Raw genomic sequence first — 25,852 nt, 5'->3', positions numbered from 1 at the left:
TATTTCCTTTCACAAAGCCCGAAACAAGTGTGTGTCCACCCTCAGGAGAGCCAGGAAACAATATCTCTCCGTTCTCAGGACAGAACTCTTGTCTGTCTCCCTCTTCCAAATCCTGGTGGCGTCTGGTCATATCTGTTTCTGGTGTTTGTTCCCCCTCCATCCCCTCCCTCACCTCAAACGGCTACACGGCTGACTCCGCACGTGAAAAAGCTGAATGCCTCAACTCTGTGTTTGCCTCTAAATCGTGTCCCAAACCCATCCCTCTCTGTACCCACTGTACCCAGTCGTACCCAGCTGCTCCTGGACTCTGTGTCCTTTCCTCCTGACAAGGTGGAAAAGTTTCTGTCAACCCTCGACTCTGATTCTGCAACTGGACCTGACGGCATCAGCCCACGGGTCCTAAAATCCTGTTCTTCCACTCTTTCACTCCCTCTCTCTGTTCTCTTCACCCTCTCTTTTGCTCAAGGTCATCTGCCATCTGCTTGGAAATCTGCCAACATCACCGCTTTGCACAAAAAAGGTGCAAAAACAGATCCTAGCAACTACAGACCAATCAGCCTTCTCCCAATTATCAGCAAAGTCATGGAATCCATCATTGCTTCAGATATGAAAACTTTCCTCTTCTCCAATGGCTTGATCTCTGATCATCAATTTGGTTTCAGACCTGGTCACTCTACTCTGGACATGCTGCTTCTGCTTTCTCAACAATGGATGGAGGTCCTTAATGCCAAACAGGAAATTAGAGCTGTCTCACTTGACATATCACGTGCCTTCGATACGGTCTGGCACCCCGCTCTGCTCACCAAACTCTCCTCTTTTGGTATCCATGGAAATCTCCACGCATGGCTGGCGGACATCCTCTCTAGTCATAGTCAACGTGTGGCCCTGAATGGGTTTCTCTCATCTCCTCTTCCTGTTCAGGCTGGAGTTCCCCAAGGCAGTGTTCTGGGCCTGTGCTTTTTCTGGTCTTCATCAATCAACCCTGGTGTTGGGCTAGTGGCTAGGGTGCCAGCTTAGGATCCTAGGATCCTGGGTTTGAATCCCGGTCAATCGCTGAATTAATGCCAGGGGGGTTGACTCAGCCTGTCATCCTTCCGAGGTCGGCTAATTGAGTACCAGTTCACTGGTAATTCCCTGTTTGTCGTTAAAGGCGGCAAAAAGGGTTGGCGTCAGGAAGGGCATCCGGCCGTAAAACATTGCTTCAAAAAAGGGGACCAAAAAAACAACAACAACCACGGTTCCCGAAAAAGGCCAACCCCCGCTTTGCGGGGAAAAATGGCCTCTAAATGTGGTTATTTTTATATATATATCAATGATCTCTCTGACTCTTGAAAATCCTCTCTATCTCTTTGCTGATGACTCTACTCTCTGTCGCTCAATTCTTCATCCCTCAGATCGGCAGTCTGCAGCCTCCTCATTCTCTGCAGACCTGGACAAAATCACAGACTGGGCAAACAAGTGGAACATGTCTTTCAATCCTGACAAATCTCACAGTCTTTCGATGTCTCTCCGAAAAGACTGACTGGAGAACCCTCCCATCCACTTTCTGAATAATCCTCTCCAAGAAGTTCTGTCACTCAAGCTTTTGGTCTCACTATCTGCCATGATATTTCCTGGGAAAACCACATTTCAAATCTGGCCTCCAAAGCCAGTCGCCGACTGGGCATCCTCCGTCGTGTGAAGTCCTTCCTTGGCACACCTGAGCTCCTCACCACATACAAGGCGTTCATCCGCAGCTCAATGGAATACCGCTCTCCCCTCTGGGCTGGTGCTCCTGCTTCACACCTAGCTCGTCTTCACGCTGTTGAAACCAAAGCATTCAGAATCATTGGAATCTCCCGCGATGAAGCTAACTCCAAGGGCCTCTCACTCACTCACCGCAGGCAGGTTGGTGGTCTTTCCGTCTTCTACCGACTCCTCTCTGGCCTTGCCCCCCCAGCTCTCTCTGGGCTCTGTCCCGCAAATATTCCTACAGGTCGCACAAGATCTGCCTGCAACCCTCTTTTGGTTAAACTGCCAAAATCAAGACTCTCTGCTCACCTTCACTCCTTCATTCCTTCATTCCTCTTTTCTCCCGCCTCTGGAACAAACTCCCTCACTCTCTTCAATCCCACTCCACCCTCCAGGTCTTTAAAACAGCTGTTCACCACCATCTCTTATCTTCCCCCATCCAAAACCTTGATCTTTTCTATCCCCGCTAATTTCACCCCAATTCCACTTTTTTGAAATACCAACTTCTGTCCTGGAAGTCCTTGGTGTCCTTGTGTTTTATACTTCTCGCACCCCCCCCCCCCGCCTTTCCACGCCTCCTCCCCCCCCCCCCCAAGCCCTCTCCCTCCCACACATCTCCCTGCTCTCAAATGTTGTGTGCTCTTAAGTGTTTGTGTGCTCTTAAGTGTTTGTGTGCTTCCCCTTCTCTCCCCATCGTGTCTTCCGCTCCCTCTTTTTATATATTTTGTTTGTCTGGTTGATTTGTTTGTGAAGTAAATGTCAGCTTTCACGAGCCTCGATTCAGTATACAAAAAAACAAAACATTCATATTTAAAGAAAATCAATGAGGGTTGGTGGTGGGGTGGGAGACATACACAACAAAGCAACAACAACAGGCATTTTACGGCCATTTTCCCTGCTAGAGCCGGGGTTAGCCTTGCGGTCACCATGACAATCTTCTCCATTTTGTCCTATTTTCTACATCTCCCCTTGTTCACCCTCTTGCCCGCATTTCTTCTTCCACCACCTTTAGCCAAGTCTTTCTCGGTCTTCCCCGTCCTCTACTTCCTTCTACATTCATTTCCCATCACTCTTCTCTACCAGTCACTTTCATCCTTCCTCAACACATGACCCAACCATCTTAACCTGTTTCTCTTCAAAGCATCCATCACAGGCTCGATTCCCATCATCTTTCGCAATTTATCATTTGTGTTCCTCTGGGAGACATATACTGTTTAGAAATGTGACCAGGCTCTAATATACCCCTATAGTACCCCCTTCCTGGTTAAACTGTTAATATCAAGGCTTAATGCACACCACACCTCCACTCTTTCATTACTCTTTTCTCCCATTTGTGGATCTACCTTACTGAAGCTGTTCAATCCCAATTTTCCCTCCAGGGCATCAAGCAGGTACTGCACCACTCTTGTTATCCACCACCTCATCTAACCCAATCAATCTTACTTGCAGGTTTCTGTGTTTCCTCCTCTCCTCCCTCTCTTCTTGTCCTGTTCATTCAATCATTCCCCTGCTTGGTGTCCAACTATATCCCCACTGCCCCCACTGTTAGTTGTTGCATACTCCCCTCTCTAAACTCCCCTCGTCCATGAGACCCAATCTTGTATAGAAAAAATAACTCGTGAATAGAATTTGATCCGAATGTTTCAATGGATATGCCTCCACCCGCATTGGATCCCACTGTTATATTTGATCTCAATTAAAGGTCACATGAAAAATTAAAGGTCACATGCCACAGAAAAGAAAGGAGAGAGAGAGAGAGAGAGAGAGAAGAGAGAGAGAGAGAGAAGAGAGAAGAGAGAGAGAAGAGAGAGAGAGAGAAGAGAGAGAAAGACGAGAGAGAAGAAGAGAAGAGAGAGAGAAAGAGAGAAGAAGAGAGAGAGAGAGAGAGAAAGAGAGAGAGAAGAGAGGAGAAGAGAGAGAAGAGAGAGAGAGAAGAGAGGAGAGAGAGAGAGCTGAGACGAGAGAGAAGAAGAGGAGAGAGAGAGAGAGAGAGGAGAAGAGAGAGAGAAGCACGAGAGAAGAGAGAGAGAGAAGAGAGAGACGAGAAGAGAGAGAGAGAGAAGAGAGAAGAGAGAGAGAGAGAAGAGAGGAGAGACGAGAAGAGAGAGAGAAGAGAGAGAGAAGAGAGAAGAGAGGAGAGAGAGGAGAGAAGAGGAGAGAGAAGAGAGAGAGAAGAGAGAGAAGAGAAGAGAGAAGGAAAGAGAGAGAGAAGAGAAGGAGGAGAGAAGAGAGAGAGAGAAGTAGAAGAGAGAAAGCATCAAATGTTTCGAACTAAAGCTATGATTTGCAAAATGATTTTCAAAGAGCACTTGACATTAGGCCTTTTGACCCCAACATCATAGTTCATGCTTGTATCAAATTTGGTCAAAATTGCTTTGGCGGTTCACAAGTTATCACGGTAACAATAATCTGCTGCGCACACGCGCACCCCCGGACGCACAACCCTAAAACTTAATGTCTTCGGGTGCAGAGGCATAAAAATATGAACAGATGGGTTTTCTCAGCTGAGTTGCGAGTTTAATAAGAGAATGGATGGTGGGTGAACAGTGTGCACCTGCAAAAGGGATAGGTTTCTAAATAATTACCTGTGATGGATGTTCCTAAGAAATAAGGATAATTATGAATGTTTTTCTCCCTTATTATCCAATTGGGACTTTTGTCCATGTATTTGCCTCTCTAATCAGTGCAATATATACACACAATAAATCAGCGTAATACCATGGGTCGATGCAAGGAGAACGCCACGATGTGCACATACCGTAAAGTTTAGCTGGCACCCTCCAATAATGTAATCCAGGAATGAGTATTCCGTTGTTACCTGGAACAGAGTCAAATGACACGGTACAAATGACTAATGTAAATTTGTCGATGATAAAACCAAAACACATGCCTGGGGGAGATTACAGTCATGATGAAAACCAACTAAGGGGGAAGGAAGAAAACAAGCAAACAAAAAAAAAAAACATTTTATCTACAGTAAGATCCCAACATTAGCAGAGGATGCGTTCCTGGAAAATGCTGCAAATTTCGAATCCATGAATGTCTGGGAATTGTTTCAATGGGGGAAAAGGGAGGTAGGTTCCTGGCAGGTCGTGATGCAGAAGGGAAGTTTTTTAAGTTTTACGAACACGAATGCACATCATTGGAGTTTCATCAAAAATGCTTACAAATAAAAGAACAACAATAAACAGCAGGGACTAAATTGATGCAGGTTGTTATGATTCATCCGGTCAAATAAAATCAGTAAAAGTTTATAAATGCAAAAGCTGGACGTACAAGTCGGTAGAGCCGACATTTCGGTGAAAATCCACTCGTCTTGTTTACGGCAGATGTTGAAGTGAAGAAGAAGCTTGAAAATCGGGAAGGAGGAGGTCACGTGACAATTTTCACACTTCTTCACTTCAACATCTGGTGTAAGGCTTTGGCATTTATAAACTATTACTGAAAATCAGGGACTGTTTCTAATTTTTATTTAACATATGACGGAAATTTTGATGTGATGATGATGATGATGATGATGATGATGATGATGATGATGATGACAATCATGAATTAGAATGTAGTGAACTCGGTGAACTCCTCTGAAGAGGATGCAGGTGAAGGTGCAGATGAGTGCACCGACGGGGATATCTGGTCCTTTGCAGCCTTGAACCCTGATGGTGTCCTCTAGCTTTGAGATTAAAATTCTCGTGGGAATTTGTTTTCCAGAACAGGCCGGTCTCATTTGCATTGAAGATGTGCTCTGGTACATACCCCTTCTCCTCGATGATCTGCTTGAGTTGTGCAGGGACATTTGAAGCTGTCTAGTGGCCCACTGGGGAACGCTTGCCCATGAGCTTCACATTGTGAAGACCGTACCGCTTCCTGAAGCGGTCAAACCATCCCCTGCTAGCTAGAAAGGGACTGGGGCCACTTGTACCCACATCACTGAGCACACCACTTGTACACACATCACTGAGCACACCACTTGTACCTGTCGAGGAGTTCATGTTATGAGGCAACTCTTGGGCATTCTGGGAACTGAGCAAAGCCAGGCAGCACCTGGCCTGCAATTTAAACTTTATAACATGAGCTGTTGTTGAAGTTTTCAGGCTCCGACCTTGGGCAAACCTGCGTGGATGAGAAGATAGCTTTTCCCTTACTAAACAGCCTCAATTGTTATGCATTTCCTCTTATCTTTAAAGTCTCCTTTCATTATTTTCTGTACAGTATAAAAACCCTGGCCTGCTGTGCGCTGACTGAAAGTCTGGGCCGTTACTTGCTCAAACGGCAGCTTTCCCATGTACATGTGCCCCTCCCTTTAATAAATTTTCCTGTGAATAGTCCGAGTTGGTCAGGTGACTATTCCTAAGGGGGGGGGGGGGGGAGAGAGGGAGGGTGTGCCCCGACATACCCACATCACTGAGCACACCACTTGTACCCACATCACTGAGCACACCACTTGTACCCACATCACTCATGTTTGCAGCACCACCAATGCCAACCAGATGATCATACATGCGCTTTACCTTTTCACGAATCAGAGGTCCACTTAAAGGCACGTTTTCTGGGCATTGTTCTCTACTCACACATTTAATGCCTTCTCCATTGTTTTGATGTGAACGTCCCTGACCTGGGTAATCACTTTGGTGTTGCATACTGTGCTATCTGCGACAATTTCGCGAATCACCTTATCGTTTTTCTTTATGTAGCACACAGTCGACTTGTTAATGCCATAGTGCCTGTCCACAGAGGCCGCACTCGCACCTCTTGATAGTCGGTCGATCAAACAATGTGTGCAAAAAGTCCACGAGTGTGAGGAATCACAGCAGGTCATGGCAACTGGACGAGAAGAAAGAATGAGACCCAGGAGACGCTGCACATAAGTAGTCATGCAGGGGTTGTGGGTAGCTGGAGAAGGGGTGGGTGGTGTGTCCATTGTTTTGTGGGGGTGGTGGTGGGGGTTGTTTATGTGCACGTACAGCTGCTTTATGCGTGGTTGTTGGGAGAGGGTTTTAGAACTGTTTTATGCACGTGGCTGGAGGTGGTTTATGCACGGCTGGTGGAAGATAGTTTTAGAACTGTGTTATGCACGTATCTGGTGGGAGATGGATTTTGTGCCCCCCAAAAACCATGAATATACGAATCAGAGGGCCACGAATGTCGAAGCAGGTCACATTTTATAAACCGCGAATATGCAGGGTCCAAGAATGACGAATTCACGAATGGCGGGGTTTCACAGTACTGTACAGTCCTGAAAGAGTATACAATATTCTCTCATTACAGAGGAAGAAGGAAAGGTATTGCTGCTCACGAGAAGAAATGTTCATCAAAATGAGTGTGAAATGAAACAAGACAGGGCATTAACAGTGCAGAACCTGGCCGAGATATATCGTGTTACGGATCTCAGAGACGGCACTCCAATTAGCAAGGGGGGGGTTAATCCCCTTGGCCTGTTAAGCTGGCCGTCTCTGGTCCTGGTACTTGTAACGCTCTTTTGCGGGGTGGAATTGATCAGGGTTATTGGTCAAGGTGTTCTCCCGAATACCTTTACCAATCCCTCCGCAAAACAGGGAGACAAGTACCGCTCGAACCACGGACAAGATGGTATTTGCCGAGCGGTTTAGCAATCCGCGGCTCGAGCCGTTATCAAGAGACTAAACCCGATTCCGAGCGTTGGCCGAATCGTGCCACAGGTACTCAATTGAAAGAAGGGACTAAAGAGATCGGACGAGAAAGAAGAAACCAAAGGTAAGAAATAACAGACATTTATTAATTATATACAAAAAACCAAAGGAAGAGAAACGAAAGTAATATACAGGACGAAGAAGATACACAGGGCAAGCCTTAAAACAATCGTATATTATACCCCAGACAAAACGAACAGACTCACACGACAGGGAGAATGGCAATGGTAGGGATGTGCCAGGGAGTGAATGGTCCAGGCAGATGGTAAGGATGCGCCAGGGAGAGAATGGTCCAGGCAGATGGTAAGGGGCTGGCAGGTCCGGGCAGCGGCACAGCGTTGAGGTTCCCTCCAGGTTCGCGCTCCGGGCTCGAAGCGAACAGCGGCCGGCAGCTTCGCGTCTCAACAACAGGCGACAATAGGGCCCTAGAGGGTCTCGGACTATTGCCGCAATGCGAGCACCCCCACGTCTCTCTCTCTCTTCTCGGTTCGGCTGGATCACTCATCTGCCTAAGCACTAAGCAGTCGGCAGTCCCCTCCCCCGCACCCGCCTTTATCGCTCGTGGCCGTATCAAGCCACGGGCTCCGAGGGCACGCCTATGAGTCGTCTCACCTCTGCCCCGGTTGGCTGGTAAGGTGGCCACGCCTTGCTCTGGGCGCCCGGCCGACTCCTCCCCCTTCTTTGCCAAGCATGGCCTCGTGGCTTATGGCGGCTTGCGGGATAGAGGCTTGTGGCGGCCTGCGGGATAGAAAACCACTCGCGCTGCTTTTGAAAGGGATTTTGAAGAGCAGAGATGATTGGGGAAATTGAAAGGGCCTATTTTATTTGATGAATGCGACGCAGATTCAACTACCTGGAACAGGTCCTTAACTGAGACACATAATAATGAGATAACTACGGAGAGGTCCTATGGTTCGCTACGTGTTGTTCATGGACTAACTAGGGTGCGATCTTTAACCAGCCAATTGATGGGGATATTTACAGGGGAACCATTTATAAGGGAATGCATTTACTAAAATTTACTAGTGAAGGTTCCAAAAATCGTAACAATAGCTTACAGTAGATCTGAGTATGAACGTTATATAATTAAACTATATCTACCTGTGGACTCAAACACTCACTTACACACATATCCATTACAATAGACTCTCCCGCCCCTTGGGGAATGGGTGAGGTCAAATACGGCAGAGGGATGTTCATACTTGTTTCAGAAATTTCAGCAGCACATGATAGCAAGACAAAACATTTGTAGAAGTACACATTTGGAAGGTAAAACTTTAAAGCGAGAGAATAACTATTAGGCTCAGTCGCTGCCTATCCCACCCAGTGGTTCTCCTGCTACCTACCCCACCGCCCCCCCCCCCCACCCCGCCCACCGGTTGTCCTACCCACCTCCACTCCCCCACCCCCATGGTTCTATTACTCCCTCAAGCCCCGCAGACTCCACTGCCCCTACCGGAGGTTCTCCTGCCCCTTTCTCAGATTTCCCCCTGTACCCCCCCCCCTCCCCTCCCCTACCCTGGCAGTTCTCCTATGCCATGGTCTCCTGGCTATCTTGCCCCCAGCCCATCCAGCTCTCCTTCCACACTGGTGGTTCACCTGCCCCTGGCCATTCAGCTCTCTTGCCCCCCTTCTTAGTTCCACCACCCCCCCGCCCCCACCCCACACCCAAATTCCCTCGAGCAACCCCCGGGTACCTCTGCTAGTACATAATATATATATATATATCACTTTTGCAATAGGTTATTTAGTGTTGTAAAGTTCTGCTCCCTTGCATTCATGACGTTTGACCTTTAGTTACCTTACAAAGGTTGCAGATGATGATCCCAGCAGGTTTTTTCTTGCTTTTGTTTTTCATACATTGGAACTCCCGCTGAAAAGGATCACATCATCCCATTAGCATTGTGATGAAATCCAAGTGCAATGGTGCAAATGAAACATTTCATCACTAAAGCAAGTATTGTTGATCTTTTACAATTTTGAAGAAGAAGAAGAAACACTCCTTTCAGATGCATTGGGCTACCGAGGCAATTTTCCGTTGCTTAAGAATCATAGGCGTAGTTTGACCTCTCTATTTGGGGTGGGGGGATGGGGGGGGGGGCTTAATATTAATAATGGGTAGCTCGGTCTGACTTCCAAAATTACCGTTTATTAGTGTAGTTACAGTGTACGTGAAATCACAAATACAGTTTACGTTCACTATTGTTACTCACGTTTAAATACGGGATGTTTTTATCTGAATTGTAAACTACTGAAAAAATTAAGGTGGGGGCAATGACCCCCCCCCCCCCCCTCCCACCGCCGGTCCGAGGGAATTGAGGATTGCAGGTTCAAATCCCATCATTTTACTTCTTAGTAAGCTGGCAGGATACGCACACACCTCCAAACTGTGTAGCCTGGGTTCGAATCCCGGCCCTGGTATAAACTGTCAGTCCGGTGTTTCAAAGGCAGGGTGATTCATCAATGTGCGTGCCTTCCCTCAGATGGACGTGAAATAGGCATCCCGTCTGCCAGCATTCATTGGTGGATGTTAAAGATCCCATGGTGTCCTTCATGAAGAGTAGGTGAGCTATTGCTGGCATCATGAACAATTTAAAAATTCCTGTTCCAACCTACTCAGTTGAATATCAGGTTTGGCCAGCCGCTATGTTGAGTCAGAATTGCTACCTGTCCAGGATTGTAACCCTTGCCAAGAGACCGATTCAGAAAAACCACAGGTATGTAAAAGGCGTGGTACGTCATATCAAATATTTGGTATGTATGGTGTGTTGTACGTTTGGTATGTATGGTGTGTTGTATGTTTGGTATGTATGGTGTGTTGTATGTTTGGTATGTGTGGTGTGTTGTATGTTTGGTATGTGTGGTGTGTTGTATGTTTGGTATGTATGGTGTGTTGTATGTTTGGTATGTATGGTGTGTTGTACGTTTGGTATGTATGGTGTGTTGTATGTTTGGTATGTGTGGTGTGTTGTATGTTTGGTATGTGTGGTGTGTTGTATGTTTGGTATGTGTGGTGTGTTGTATGTTTGGTATGTATGGTGTGTTGTATGTTTGGTATGTATGGTGTGTTGTATGTTTGGTATGTATGGTGTGTTGTACGTTTAGTATGTATGGTGTGTTGTATGTTTGGTATGTGTGGTGTGTTGTATGTTTGGTATGTGTGGTGTGTTGTATGTTTGGTATGTATGGTGTGTTGTATGTTTGGTATGTGTGGTGTGTTGTATGTTTGGTATGTATGGTGTGTTGTATGTTTGGTATGTATGGTGTGTTGTATGTTTGGTATGTGTGGTGTGTTGTATGTTTGGTATGTGTGGTGTGTTGTATGTTTGGTATGTGTGGTGTGTTGTATGTTTGGTATGTGTGGTGTGTTGTATGTTTGGTATGTATGGTGTGTTGTATGTTTGGTATGTGTGGTGTGTTGTATGTTTGGTATGTGTGGTGTGTTGTATGTTTGGTATGTGTGGTGTGTTGTATGTTTGGTATGTGTGGTGTGTTGTATGTTTGGTATGTGTGGTGTGTTGTATGTTTGGTATGTATGGTGTGTTGTATGTTTGGTATGTGTGGTGTGTTGTATGTTTGGTATGTGTGGTGTGTTGTATGTTTGGTATGTGTGGTGTGTTGTATGTTTGGTATGTATGGTGTGTTGTATGTTTGGTATGTATGGTGTGTTGTATGTTTGGTATGTGTGGTGTGTTGTATGTTTGGTATGTATGGTGTGTTGTATGTTTGGTATGTGTGGTGTGTTGTATGTTTGGTATGTATGGTGTGTTGTATGTTTGGTATGTGTGGTGTGTTGTATGTTTGGTATGTATGGTGTGTTGTATGTTTGGTATGTGTGGTGTGTTGTATGTTTGGTATGTGTGGTGTGTTGTATGTTTGGTATGTGTGGTGTGTTGTATGTTTGGTATGTATGGTGTGTTGTATGTTTGGTATGTATGGTGTGTTGTATGTTTGGTATGTGTGGTGTGTTGTACGTTTGGTATGTGTGGTGTGTTGTATGTTTGGTATGTGTGGTGTGTTGTATGTTTGGTATGTGTGGTGTGTTGTATGTTTGGTATGTGTGGTGTGTTGTATGTTTGGTATGTGTGGTGTGTTGTATGTTTGGTATGTGTGGTGTGTTGTATGTTTGGTATGTGTGGTGTGTTGTATGTTTGGTATGTGTGGTGTGTTGTATGTTTGGTATGTGTGGTGTGTTGTATGTTTGGTATGTGTGGTGTGTTGTATGTTTGGTATGTGTGGTGTGTTGTATGTTTGGTATGTGTGGTGTGTTGTATGTTGTGCCCTGTATTGTATTCACAATAATAATAATACCATGTTTATTTAACACAAGGTGCTTTGTTCTATTCCATTCCAGAGTGCATATTCCCAGCGGGATTCAGCTCGATGTTGCTCCGCTTCTTATATCATTGCTGAAGGTGCACATAGCTGTGCCACTGATGCAGTGTCCCTGTAAATTAGGACAGTGCCTTTGGAATACGGCCTGGCACACAACAGGACTCATTTCTCAACCCTAATCCCAACGTCCATTTCCAATGACAAACATCAGAAAAGCCGTCCAGTTGAGCGAAAATCATATAATTCTCGCAAATAGCTTCAAATGTTCACAACCCACTCATCAGGTACTCAGTGCAGTAACAATATAATTATCACGCACATCCCAATTGCATTGACTATGCCATTATCACTGCCAAAGTCAAGCACTGCGGAGATGTTGCTCATTTGGAAAGAAAAACCACAACCAAGGCAATCCCGAGTACACGAGGGCCTCTTTGATTCTTGGTCTCAACAAATACAAATAGGCCATATCAGCCCGTCTGCTGCTGCACCGTGCGAGACGGCTGGGTATTTCTTTGCGTAATCACTTGCGTATTTCTTTATTTATTTACCATTTCAGCTTCAGTGTGTGTGTGTGTGTGTGTGTGTGTGTGTGTGTGTGTGTGTGTGTGTGTGTGTGTGTGTGTGTGTGTGTGTGTGTGTGTGTGTACAGGCCATAATGTTTTTACCAATTGAGGATTTGTCATCAAATTTTTAACAAACCTTTATTATGAGAATATGGAGAAAGTAATATTTTAAACATTTAACATTTTTGTTTTAATTGTTGTTCTTGTCAAGTTTAGTTTGAGTACAAAACGGACACATGGGCTTTGCATTTTAAGTTATTTTCGAGTTTTTGTTGTTGTGCTGTTTTCACCAGGAACCCTCTACCCTGCTCGTATGTTAAACGTCCTCCACTTACCATCATGATCTTCTATGAGCTTTGACATTTACATACTTTTTGTTAGGAACATATTTTAACCCTTCTGTGTTGATCAATCTTATATACAGATCAACCCCTCCCCTCTTTCATACCTCTACCCCCCACCTATTTCTGTTATATGGGAAAAGAACTATCCGTCTCATTTTTTGCCTCCTATATTTTATTTCTTATCGTTTTTCTTATCCAGCACTATGTGATGGAGTCCAACAAACAACAGGCATTTTAAGGCCATTTTCCCTGCTAGAGTGGGGGTTAGCCTTGCGGTCCACATGACAATCTTCTCCATTTTGCCCTATTTTCTGCATCTCTCCTTGTTAACCCCCTTGCCCGCATTTCTTCTTCGACCATCTTTAGCCAAGTCTTTCTCGGTCTTCCCCGTCCTCTACTTCCTTCTACATTCATTTCCATCCCTCTTCTCAACCAGTCACTTTCATCCATCACAGGCTCTATTCCCATCATCTTTCGCAATTCATCATTTGTCTTCCTCTCTCTCAACGATACTCCGCACATCCACCGAACCATTCGCATTTCCACCCTTTCCACCCTTCGTTGCTTGAGTCCAATAAATGTAATTCCACAAAAAACATTTGCAAGGTAAGAAACTAAAGGTACTCTCGAAGCTGAACGACTAAGTCTCCAAACAAAACATTCCACTTTCCCCACTTTTGCGATGCATCACAACCCCACTCCCCCTTGCCCCCAACTCCTCTGCAATGATTGATGACTCACTGATCTGCCATTCTTTGCCTCCTCCAGCTCAATGAAACTCGTCTCAAACTCCCCAATAAGATCTGGGGTGGAATTGCGGTTCCAGTCGTAACAAATCACCTGCAAGCAAGACCGAATAGAAATGGTCATGAAGTTTCTGCACAATGAGTCAATTCAAATAATTAAATAAATAAGCAGGAATATAAACAGTAACACAATCATCAGGTTTGGTGATAATCACATGGAGAGCAGATATTGATAACAATCACATGTTGTGCAGTCGTGGATAAACTGTCCACAAAATCCAAGACAAAATGTGCAAATTATTTGCATTTCACGATGGTACTGAGAACTGAAAAAGGCAGTGAGAGCAAGCCAGGCCACTGCCAGTGGTCCCATCAGTAAAGATGTGTGTTAAAGATGATGCGCAAACATACCTTGATCTTTTTCTCAAAGTCTCCTTCACACAGTGACTGCATGTACACCGTGAAAGGCTGCCATGTTGGGTTCAGTGTTTTCTTTATAACCTGAGAGCAACAAAAAGCAGTGCCTCGTCATACCTTATGTTCTCCGCCACCGAAGGTGAATGTAGGTTATGTTTTCACCCATGTCTGTCTGTTTGTTTGTGTGAAGGATATCTCAAAATGTTGGGACGGATTGGGATTAAATTTCGTGGAGAAATTGGGAATGTGACAAGGATAAAATTATTAGATTTTGTTGAAGATCCATGTCCAGATACGAGGATTCTTTAAAATTTAAATGATTCTTCACCATTGAGAAAAGGGGCCCAAAACGATATATAGCATGATATTTCAAAAAATTATTGGGTCCGATATGTTCTAATGGATCAGGCATTGTGTGGCGAAGGTATGCGCTTTACCGAGTGCCCATCTAGTTTGTGAAGATGTTTCCTACAAAACAAACTCGTAAAATGGGTCATCTATGCATTACACATGCAAAATCCAGGTACTTCCCATACATTGCTCTTCCCTCCCAAGTTGTATTCCCTTCAATCTCCCACAACCCTTTTCCTCTCCAATTCCCCGAACACTTTCCTCTCTTCCTTGTACCATCCTCTTATCTTTGCTTTTTCCCGCCAGTTAACACCTTTTTACATTTTTATACATAATATGTCAATTATACCAAATCTCGGGTTTTCCTCTAAAAGAAGCACCACTTACTCTTTCATTCCTGACAACTGCTCGTATACAAGTCATTCACCGTGCAAAGCTTTGAGAAAAAAAATCGATACTGCCATAGACGCTTGTGACAAAACCACAGCATCGAACAACAAAGAATGTTCAAACCACTCACACCACTCACCAACCTCAGTGCGGTGAATCAACACCCAGCTGTTAGTGTTGTTCTGTTTCAGAAACTCAAGGTAAGGATCAGACTTTCCAAAAAAATCCTGCAGGGAATAATTAACATTAAACATTAAACCTCGCCGTTAATAACAACTCTTCAATACTCTTCAACGTCACGACGTCGTCCGATATGCCTCCACCCACATTATTACATCATTATACATACCCGCACCAAGTTTGTATTAAATCCCTTCAGCTGTTCTGAAGTTATAAACCTATTACAGATTTTGACCTTTGACCTTTGACCTCTTGACCCCAAAATCAAATCAATTCATCTTTGCATCATATTACATAATTGTACCAACGCTGGTCAAAATCCCATCACTGGTTCACAAGTTATCGCGGTAACAGTATTTTTTACCTAAAATGATCTCTGACCTTTGGCCTTTGACCTTGTGACCCCAAAATCTAATCAGTTTATCTTTATCTCATTATACATATCTGTACCGAGTTTGATTAAGATCCCTTCAGCCATTCTCAAGTTATCGCGGTAATGAAAACCTATCACGGACGGACGGATGGACGGACAGCAGGACGGACAACCTGAAAACATATAATGCCTCCGGCGACTTCGTTGGCGAAGGCATAAAAATCATTAAACCCTCACAGTAAATGTATTCCCAGACACAGTAACTTGGTACTCATTACACCCGTGGCATACGGCAACAAAACCGTTCTCATGACTCGTGTACAAAATTATTCATTACGACCCAGTCATGGCGGATAGTGTGGGCAGGAGCAAAACCTCATCTAACAGACCGATCATCGAGCCTTTTTATTTAATCGGGATGTAGAAATCGCTATTCGGAATCAAAATAAATTGTTATGCATCAATATATTGAAAACAAGTTGGTCCTCATGCAATATCATACATGTGCAGGCACAGGTGAACTGCAGCTCGAGATGAAACGTTGCAGCCCAAAGGGAAACTAGCTTTAATGATACTGAAACAATGTTTTATGATGTTTTTGATGGTTTAATGATGCCGAAACAACAATGCAAGTGCAGGTGTTTTCTTTCAAGTTAATATTATTTTTTGCTTTTCAAACAAGCCGCTGCATGACATTGAACAAACGAACAAATAGTTGAAAACTCACTCATAGAGCAACACTTGGTAAAAGAGAACAAAGTAGAATGGCACTCAGTAGAGCATCCTTTTGACCACAAAAATAATTGGTTGAATTCAGTGACCTGATGTGCAAATCGTATTCAAATTTTAAGTTAATCGAATGAAAATTGACAATTTTAGAAAGTTGGCCTGTGTTGAACTTTTGGTCTATGTTGATTGTTGACCTCAAATATAATTGGTGGTTTATTTCAGTAAGCTAACATGCAAATCCTATTCAAATTTCAACTCAATCGGATGAAAATTGAGGATTTTAGGAATTTGAAAAGGTTGTTGACCTTTGGCCTTTGTTGACCTTTTGACCTATGTTGACCTCAAAAATAGTTGGTAGTTTATTTCAGTAAGCTAACATGCAAATCCTATTCAAATTTCAAGTAAATCAGATGAAAATTGAGGTTTTTGGAGATTTGAAAAAAGTGGTTGACCTTTGGCCTATGTTGACCTTTTGACCTCAAAAAGAAATAGGATTCTGTCGGAGCACCAACTCCACCATTTGGTGGAGTTTCGTGAAGATTAGATTTAAATTGTGACCTGTGGGTAAGTATAATTGAGCGGACAGACAAACACAAACAAACACACAGGCCAGAGTGATCAATATACTTGTCAAAAAAATACAAACATTTGTCAAGTAATAAATGAATAAAACAAAATGCAGGTTGTTGCAAATACAAATCGTCAAGACTACATCACCTAATGTCTTAAAGCTGAAAACGTAATAACTGAAGAACAAGAACCATCCCGTGTAGTCCGCTGACCTTTTGCACGATCAAATATTTAAATAGTTTTGCGGTTCATTATAATCACTGTCGTTGGTGATAAACCTGAAAAATGGGAAACCTGCTGCAAATAGCCAGGAATCTCACCTTCTTGTCCAACTTTCTGCCAGACATTTGAAGTGTGACAATCCTCTTGTCTGAGATCTCAAATGCAGTGACCTATCGGCGATAAGAACACAGAAGTCAATAAATCAACAATGCTGCTGAAAAACAAAGGGACAATACCCCTGGTGCTCACCTGGTAGAATAAACAATATACTGCACTGACTAAAGGTATTGTTACATTTGTGGGGGTAAACAATGAAATACCTTAGTCGAGATAAGGTTCTCCTTATCTGTCGAGTTCTCCACGTCGAGAACAATGAAAGTTCTCCACGCATGGCTGGTGGACTTCCTCTCTGGTCGTAGTCAACGTGTGGCCCTGAATGGGTTTCTCTCATCTCCTCTTCCTGTTCAGGCTGGAGTTCCCCAAGGTAGTGTTCTGGGCCCTGTGCTTTTTCTGGTCTTCATCAATGATCTCTCTGACTCTCTTGAAAATCCTCTCTATCTCTTTGCTGACGACTCTACTCTCTGTCGCTCCATTCCTCATCCCTCAGATCGGCAGTCTGCAGCCTCCTCACTCTCTGCAGACCTGGACAAAATCACAGACTGGTCAAACAAGTGGAACATGTCTTTCAATCCTGACAAATCTCACACTCTTACAATGTCTCTCCGAAAGGACCGACTGGACAACCCTCCCATCTACTTTCTCAACAATCCTCTCCAAGAAGTTCTGTCGCTCAAGCTTTTGGGTCTCACTATCTGCCATGATCTTTCTTGGGAAAACCACATTTCCAAGCTGGCCTCCCAAGCCAGTCGCCGACTGGGCATCCTCCGTCGTGCGAAGTCTTTCCTTGGCACACCTGAGCTCCTCACCACATACAAGGCTTTCATCCGCAGCTCAATGGAATACTGTTCCCCCCTCTGGGCTGGTGCTCCTGCCTCACACCTTGCTCGGCTTCACGCTGTTGAGGCCAAAGCCTTCAGAAGCATTGGAATCTCCTGCGATGTAGTCAACACCGAGGGCCTTTCACTCACTCACTGCAGGCAGGTTGGTGGTCTTTCTGTCTTCTCCCGACTCCTCTCCGGCCTTGCTCCCCCAGCTCTCTCTGTGCTCTGTCCCCCCAATATTCCTTCAGGTCGCACAAGATCTGCCTGCAACCCTCTTATGGTTAAACTGCCAAAGTCTAGGCTCTCTGCTCACCTTCACTCTTTCATTCCCCTTTTCTCCCGCCTCTGGAACAAACTCCCCCACTCCCTTCAATCCCACTCCTCCCTCCAGGTCTTTAAAACAGCTGTTCACCACCATCTCTTATCTTCCCCCATCGAAAACCTTGATCTTTTCTACCCCCGGTAATTCACCCCAGAGTCCTTGCAGTGTTCATATGTTTTATTCCTCTCCCACCTCCCCCCAAATCCTCCCGATGTCCCTGCTCTCAAATGTTGTGTTTGTGTCCTTCCCCCTCTTCCCCCTCTCTTTTGTGTCCTTCCCCCTCTCTCCCCATCTTGTCTGCCGCTCCCCTTGTTTTTTGTGTTTTGTGTGTCGGTTTGTCTTTTTGTGTGATTAATGTTAGCTCTTTCACGAGCCTCGATCTTGTATACAAAAAAAAAAAAAAAAAAAAAAAAAATAGAATCGTGTAGATTAGAATGCTCTGAGTGTCGCGTAGAGGAATCTCGATGTATCTAAGTAGGCCGTCTGTCTGGGTAAGAGCGTTTGCATGTCGCCATGATGGGCGTGGCTTTGTGGTAAGTAATTATAGGGCTTAAAGATTATTTCCCCAGTGTGTAATTTGCCCCTGTGATCTTTCCTCCGTCTTTATTACAATTAAAAAGCTCGCCAAACAACAACTATAACAAATGACCCCATTCGCTCACAACGCCGCCAGGGTTAACCAACACCCAGCACATCTGCTGATCGTGCCAGTCAAGCCCTGCCTCATGGCCTTCGACGTCATGCGAACATTCAGAGAGAGATTGGACTTCGCCCCCCAACGACTCGTGGTGGGGAGGCCGCGCCCCGCCTTTCATGATTGGTGGAGGCGCGATGGATGATGGGATGATGGGAACAAATTATATTTGTTAACATAGTGAACCTGACTATCTTCATCACTGTCCTGAGTGTCATTTTCGCAAAGGTGTCTACGCAAATGTAAACATTAATTTTTGGATTCCTCATGCTCTGAATATTCCAAAAATGTATAGTTTTGCTAATCTACCAAAATTTTGAACGAAATTATATTTGTTAACATAGTGAACCTGACTATAGACACACCCACTCCATAAATCAGTGGGTAGGGGGAGTCATGTGTATATGTGGGCACATGCGCACCATGCAGAGGACAGTGTGTTAAAATTCTTCTTCTTTAACGGTAACAATTATTCCTACATTCTTGAGGGGTTCGCCAGAAGAAGCTTGGCTCAAGTCTTTCACGAACTGGCTGGCCAGGAAAGACATTGGACTCAGGTAAGGGCAGGCATTTAAAATTTTGCCTTGTTGGCAACGATAACTCAGCTACTCTATGTTAATGACACCATGGATTTCAAAAATGCACAAATACTAGCAGAGGGTATGCCCAGGTTAACGTCCATCCGATGGATGGCACACACATTGATGAATCACCCAGTCTGTGAAACACCGGGATGACAGTTTATAGCTGGGTCAGGACTCAAACCCAGGATAGACAGCTTAGGAGCGAGTGTGTGGATATGATTGTGTGAAGCGGGAAAACTTTGGGCATCTGCATAATGCAAAGCTGGGGAAGTTGGCTGCACATTACCGTGATGGTTCCTTGGCCCGCTGGCTTCCCGTTTGTCTTCATCAATGGCTTGGTCATCATCTGATTAGAAACCACCTAGAGATAAAAAGCCAACAAAACACCTCATGAATACATGGCATAGTAGTTTGATCATCCTCCTGACATGAATTTATCTTTATAGACGAGTCAATTTAAATAAGGAAAATATTCGTTCAAAATAAAGTTACATGGCCAGATAAAGTTAATTTTAACATTTTTATGCATCAATTATTTTAATCAATCGTTAATTACTCTTAAAAGAGTTATTCTTTCCACATGGCTGTTTAGTTGATCGAGAGACTATTCCAGCCAATCCAACCTCTAACAAATACAAATACAAGGACAGATACATTCAAAGAACACCGCCTCCATGCCAAATAAATAAATATCCTCCAGCGTTGCATTGCCGATTATTGATTAATCAATAAATCAAAAATATCCTTTATAGCCACATCACTTCGTCACTGTCGTGTCCAAATATCAGCTTCCTAGCTCAAAAGAGGTGCCTGAGATATTGCCCAGATAAGAAAGAAAATAAATAAGTGATTAATAATGAAAATAAATAAATTTATATCGTAAAATAATTAAATTATTAATCAATTGGCAACTAGAATACCTAAACCACCACTGTTTCATCCGAATCTGTAACTTAAAAAAATTAATTAAGTCAATAAATAATCGAATAATTAATTAATTAATCAATTAATCCATTTATCAATAAATCAAAAATACCATCTACAGCCAAATCACTTGATCATTGTCATATCCAAATACAGCTTCCCAACTCAAAAGTTGCCTGAGATATTGCCCAGATGAGAAAAGAAATAAATAAGTACTTAATTAATCAATAATAATTAAGTAACGAATCAATTAATTGATGAATCAAAAAACAAAAATGCAGTTTTTGCCAAAGCACTTGCTCACTGTTGTGGGCAAATTTCATTTTCCTAGCTCAAAGGATGGCTGAGATATCGCCCGGACAAACAAGGAAAGAAACAAACAAGAAAACAAACAAGTACAGATACATTCAAAGTGCACCGCCCCCATGCCAAATAATTAAATATCCTCCAGTGCGGCATTGCCGGGGTGCCATTGGCGCCGGCAATACTGCCGTGCAGCTCATAGAGACTGTATTAGGAGGGAGAGGTGCACAATATTTGATTGATTAATTGCATAATTAAAATCAATAAAAGATTGTCATAAAATATTTTCTTAATCAATTGACTAATAGCATAACTAAACCACTACTGCTTCATCCGAAGATGTAACTTTTATAAATGGCATTAAATGCGTCATTAATAAAAAAATAAAATAATTAATTTATTAATAAATAAATAATTAATCGATTAATTGATTAATCAATAAATCAAAAATACCCTTTACAGCCAAATCACTTGGTCATTGTCATGTCCAAATATCAGCTTCCTAGCTCAAAAGGTGCCTGAGATATTGGCCAGATGAGAAAGAAAAGAAATAAATGATTAATAATGAAAATAAATAAATAATAATCATAAAAAAATAAATAATTAATCAATTGGCTAATAGAACACATGAACCACCACCATTTCATCCGAATCTGTAACTTAAAAAAAATAAAAAAAATTCAAAAATTTATCGAATAATTAAATAATTAATCGATTAATTGATTAATCAATAAATCAAAAATACCCTTTACAGCCAAATCACTTGGTCATTGGCATGTCCAAATATCAGCTTCCTAACTCAAAAGGTGCCTGAGATAATGGCCAGAAGAGAAAGGAAATGTAAAAGTCCTTAATTAATCGCTAATAATTAAATAACTAATCAATTAATTGGTTAATCAAAAAACAAAAAATAGCGTTTTTGAAAAAGTACTTGCTCACTATTGGGCCAAAATGTCAGCTTCCTAGCTCAAAGGATGGCTGAGATATCGCCAGGACAAACAAGAAAGAAAACAAGAAAACAAACAAGAAAACAAACAACCAGAGTGAAAACTGAGTACTCCCTTTCAGCGTGTGTCATTGCCGAGCCCCATTCGGTGCCCGGCAATGACATTATGCAGTGCCTGGAGAAGGCATAGGAAAGGAGCGGTGTACAACAAACAACCAGAGTGAAAACTGAGTACTTCCTTTCAGCGTGCGTCATTTTCAGGGTGGCATAGTTACGAACCCGGAGGATCGGTAACCGACACTATTTCGGTCTTCGAGGCCGGCCGATAGGCACAGTGTGACCAGAAGGGACGAGGTTCTCCTGACCACGTGGCCCTCGACTTGGTGGAGTTTGTCCGCACAATGTGGGCACTTCAGGATGAACTTTAGCCGGGGAGCGTTTGGGCGCCCCGGTCTGATACTGCCGCCCACGCGCAGAACACCTTGTGAGCGCACATAGGGCCCGGCGGTCCCACTGGCCTAGCGCTACCATGTTTAGACAGCGAAATCCGTCCCCGGGCACCGGCACCTACTCCCGGAAGTCGAGAGAATAGCGGCGCCAGGCACTGTAGGACACCCGCGGAGCCCCGGCGGACCAGGGACGCGTGAGCCTACGCGTTAGTGTGCTACAGCGGAACCAACGGCTTCGGCCACGGCCAGGTCGATACTCGGCCCGGCCGCACCGGAAATGAACTGGTTCGACACCCGCGCTAGAGAGGTCGCGGGCGACTGAGATGTATTAACAAATTAATTAATTAATTTGAGATGTCCAATTTCTAGTGTTTGGAAATTTGGAAGAGCTTGACCCTAGCCTTTCCCTTGCGAGGGCAAGGAGGAACTTAACACTTAAGCTTAGTTTGAAGTACACCCTGACCAGCGCTCACGGTGGGACGGCAAGGCAACCAGAAGGGACGAGGTTCTCCTGACCACGTGGCCCTCAATCTGGGAAGCGAGAGGCGTTCCATTAGCGGACGTGCCCCTCACGCCCGACTTTTGGGCGGGCCCGGCAGGCCGTTTGTTTTGACGTTCCGTGACAGGCCCCGCACCCCCACCTCCGGGCCGACCGGGCGACCGGAATGAATCCCAGTGTCCCGATCCAAACCTTCAGAGCGGGCCGGCTGGGGAGTGACTGGCACCCCGTACCTGCACTTTCCGTCCCTGCGGTCCCAAATACCGGAACCACCCGAATACCACTTTATTCGACAAAATGAGGTGCGGCCTACATCTAGGCAAGACCACGGCCCGAACACGACCCCTTCACTCAACGATACCTATCGCAATATAACTCGCATAAATTCGCAGCATACCCCCTTCTTGTCGCGGTATACTTGCGCTTATGCTCTCGACGCAGTGTGGAAACAACAATTAATGAAACAGATTCTTAATTTGGAAGTAAAACGAAGGCGTGCACAATGAGACAAGATTTCCTCAGAATCGACCCTCGTGCCGGGGACGCGACGACGCCACTGCGCCCCAGCCTTAGAAAACCAACCTTATATAAGTCAATACCTCCAACAACAATACCAAACATTCCTGTGCACTCAAAACCATGATCTTTTATACCCTGGTTAACCCCTCCCCCTCTGATCCACCCACCCCCCTGCTACCAAATTTCCAGTTTTCATTCCGAAGAGTTTCCTTCTGTATCCATCTTGTTCATCCCATGCATGCCTGCCCTACATTCCTCCCCACACTCATTGCATGTCAAAATATGCCTCTATCCTGGCCTTCAACTCTGTTGTTTGTGCTTCCCTCACCCCCACCTCCACCCCCCCAAACCCTCTCTCAACTGTTCATCTTGTCTTGATTCATTCAGTGCATTAATTCGAGCTTTTCCATGAGCCTCGACCATGTACATACAAAAAGGCCCTGGAGGCAGAACAGGAAAACCTCAGGAAGAAAGTTCCATAGATATGAGAAGTGAGGAACGAAAGTGTAAAGGTCTTTGGTCAGTCTGGATTTTGGAAATTTAATAAAGAGGGGATTACTGGAAAACGTGTGCACACTGGAGTTGCTGAGGAGGGGGTTGGAAGATTGAGATAGCAGAGCGTGAAAATATATATATTTTTTGTGTGTACAGAATCGAGGTTCATGTAAGAGCTAACTCATTGAACATGAAAACATGCACAGACACATAAAACATGCAATGAAGGGAGTGGGCGACAAGAGGGGGAGAGAGGGAAGCACACAAGCACAACAACAGAAGAGAACAATGATGTCGGAAAATCTGTGGAAGGGGTAGGGCTGGTGGAGGAGGGAGGGGTACACGGTATAAAGCAAATGAACACTTCTAGGAATTTCAGGAAAAAAGTTGGGGAATTAAAGAGGTGGGTTTGGGTTTTAACGGGGGTAGAAAAGATCAAGGTTTTGCATTGGGGGAAGATAAGAGATGGTGGTAAACAGCTGTTTTAAAGACCTGGAGGGAGGAGAGGGATTGAAGAGAGTGTGCGACTTTGTTCCAGAGGCGGGAGAAAAGTGGAATGAAGGAGTGAAGGTGAGCAGAGAGTCTTGATTTTGGCAGTTTCACCAGAAGAGGGTTGCTGGCAGATCTTGTGCGTCCTGCAGGAATATTTGGGGAACAGAGCACAGACAGAACAGGGGGAGCAAGGCCGGAGAGGAGTCGATAGAAGACAGAAAGACCACCTACCTGCCTGCAGTGAGAGAGAAAAAGGCCCTCAGAATCAGCTTCATCTCGGAAATTCCAATGATTCTGAATGCTTTGGTTTCAACTGCGTGAAGCCGAGCTAGGTGTGAGGCAGGAGCACCAGCCCAGAGGGGAGAGCAGGCTGCTGCCTGCCAATCTGAGGGTTGGGATATGGAGCAGCAGAGAGTGGAGTCATCAGCAAAGAGATAGAGAGGATTTTCCAGAGAGTCGGAGAGATCATTAATGAAGACCAGAAAAAGCACAGAACCCAGAACACTGCCTTGAGGAACTCCAGCCTGAACAGGAAGGGGAGAAGAGAGAACTCCATTCAGGGCCACACGTTGACTGCGACCAGAAAGGAAGCCTGCAAGCCATGCGTGGAGGTTCCCATGGATACCATACGAGGATAGTTTGGTGAGCAGGGCGGGGTGCCAGACCGTATCAAGGCACGAGATATGTCAAGGGAGACAGCTCTGATTTCCTGTTTGGCATTGAGGACCTCCATTCATTGTTGAGACAGCATGAGCAGCATGTCCAGAGTAGAATGACCTGGTCTGAATCCAAATTGATGATCCCAGATCAAGCGATTGGAGAAGAGGAAGGATTTGATGTCAGAAGCGATGATCGATTGCATGAGCTTCCTGATTACAGGGAGCAGGCTGATTGGTATGTAGTTGCAAGGATCTGTTTTTGCACCTTTCTTGTGTGAAGCGGTAATGTTGGCTGATTTCCAAGCAGATGGCAGATGACCTTGAGCAAAAGAGAGGGTGAAGAGAATTGAGAGAGGGTGTGAAAGAGAGGCAGAGCACGATTTTAGTACTCATGGGCTGATGCCATTTGGTCCAGTTGCAGAATCAGTGTCAAGGTTTGAAAGAAACTTCTCCACCTTGTCAGGAGAGAAGGACACAGAGTCCAGGAGCAGCTGGGTTCAACTGGGTAAGGTGGATACAGAGAGATGGGTTTGGGACACAAGATTTTGAGGCAAACACAGCGTTGAGGCATTCGGCTTTGTCAAGTGCGGAGTCAGCTGTGTAGCCGTTTGAGCTAATGGAGGGGATGGGGGGGGGGGGGGGGGGGGGGGAACAAACACCAGAAACAGATTTGACCAGACGCAACCAAGATTTGGAGGAGGGAGACAGGTTTGAGAGTTCAGTCTTGAGAGTAGAGAGATGGTGCTCTCTGGCTCTCCTGAGGGTAGACACACACTTGTTCCGAACTTTGTGAAAGGAATAGAGATTGCCTTCAGTTGGATTAGCCTTCAAGAGGCAAAGGCAAGTTGTTTCAGGGCAACTGCCTCACCACAAGATTCTGTGTACCATGGACGGGAGGAAGGGTATGACAACTGAAGACGAGATGGGATAAATCTGTGCATGAGAGAGAGCAGTTTCCACCGAGAGAGAGCAGTTTCAAGACAGACACCACCGATCTATCTCTGAGCCGGTATTCAAAGGTCGGTATTACGGCAATCCAGCATTAGTTTAGTTGCCTCTCAGCATCCTGTACCAACAGTCATGACACTTGTGATGATAATTTGCAATTCTCCTTTGGTACCAAGTCAAATCCAAAATATTATTAGCAGTATTTCACACTCACATCAACACGTTTCTATTCCTTTAATTCTGACCCTTCAGTTTAAAAATTGAGACTCCCTTTCACTTGTCCTCACTGAAAGTTTATGACTTTTTCAGCAAGAATCTAAGGGAAAATTTTACCAGACCTTTTGGACAAGCCATCAGTTTTCAAATGGTTTGAAGCTGCTGTTGTCAATGGTGATAAGGCTAAGGAGATAATTTTGTACCTATGAAGTTACACGGCACAATTATTAACCCAAACCAA

At 44.4% G+C, this 25,852-nt stretch overlaps 2 protein-coding genes across 2 annotated transcripts in view; one reads left to right on the top strand and one right to left on the bottom strand.

The window, feature by feature from the left end:
- Positions 1-25,852, top strand: part of HERPUD2 (HERPUD family member 2) — a 343,531-nt gene that overhangs the window by 113,101 nt on the left and 204,578 nt on the right. The window lies entirely within an intron of this gene.
- LOC137435197 (copine-2) overlaps positions 1-25,852 on the bottom strand; it is a 76,840-nt gene that overhangs the window by 18,053 nt on the left and 32,935 nt on the right. Inside the window, 7 exon segments of the mRNA XM_078784556.1 lie at positions 4,490-4,549; positions 9,199-9,270; positions 13,384-13,482; positions 13,800-13,889; positions 14,690-14,773; positions 16,719-16,790; positions 19,448-19,522. Coding sequence (XP_078640682.1) covers positions 4,490-4,549; positions 9,199-9,270; positions 13,384-13,482; positions 13,800-13,889; positions 14,690-14,773; positions 16,719-16,790; positions 19,448-19,522 — 552 coding nt within the window.

This window comes from Myxine glutinosa, chromosome 9 (assembly GCF_964187855.1).
Source record: "Myxine glutinosa chromosome 9, kmMyxGlut1.1, whole genome shotgun sequence".
NCBI lineage: Eukaryota > Metazoa > Chordata > Myxini > Myxiniformes > Myxinidae > Myxine > Myxine glutinosa.
This window is presented reverse-complemented; position numbering and strand designations above follow the sequence as displayed.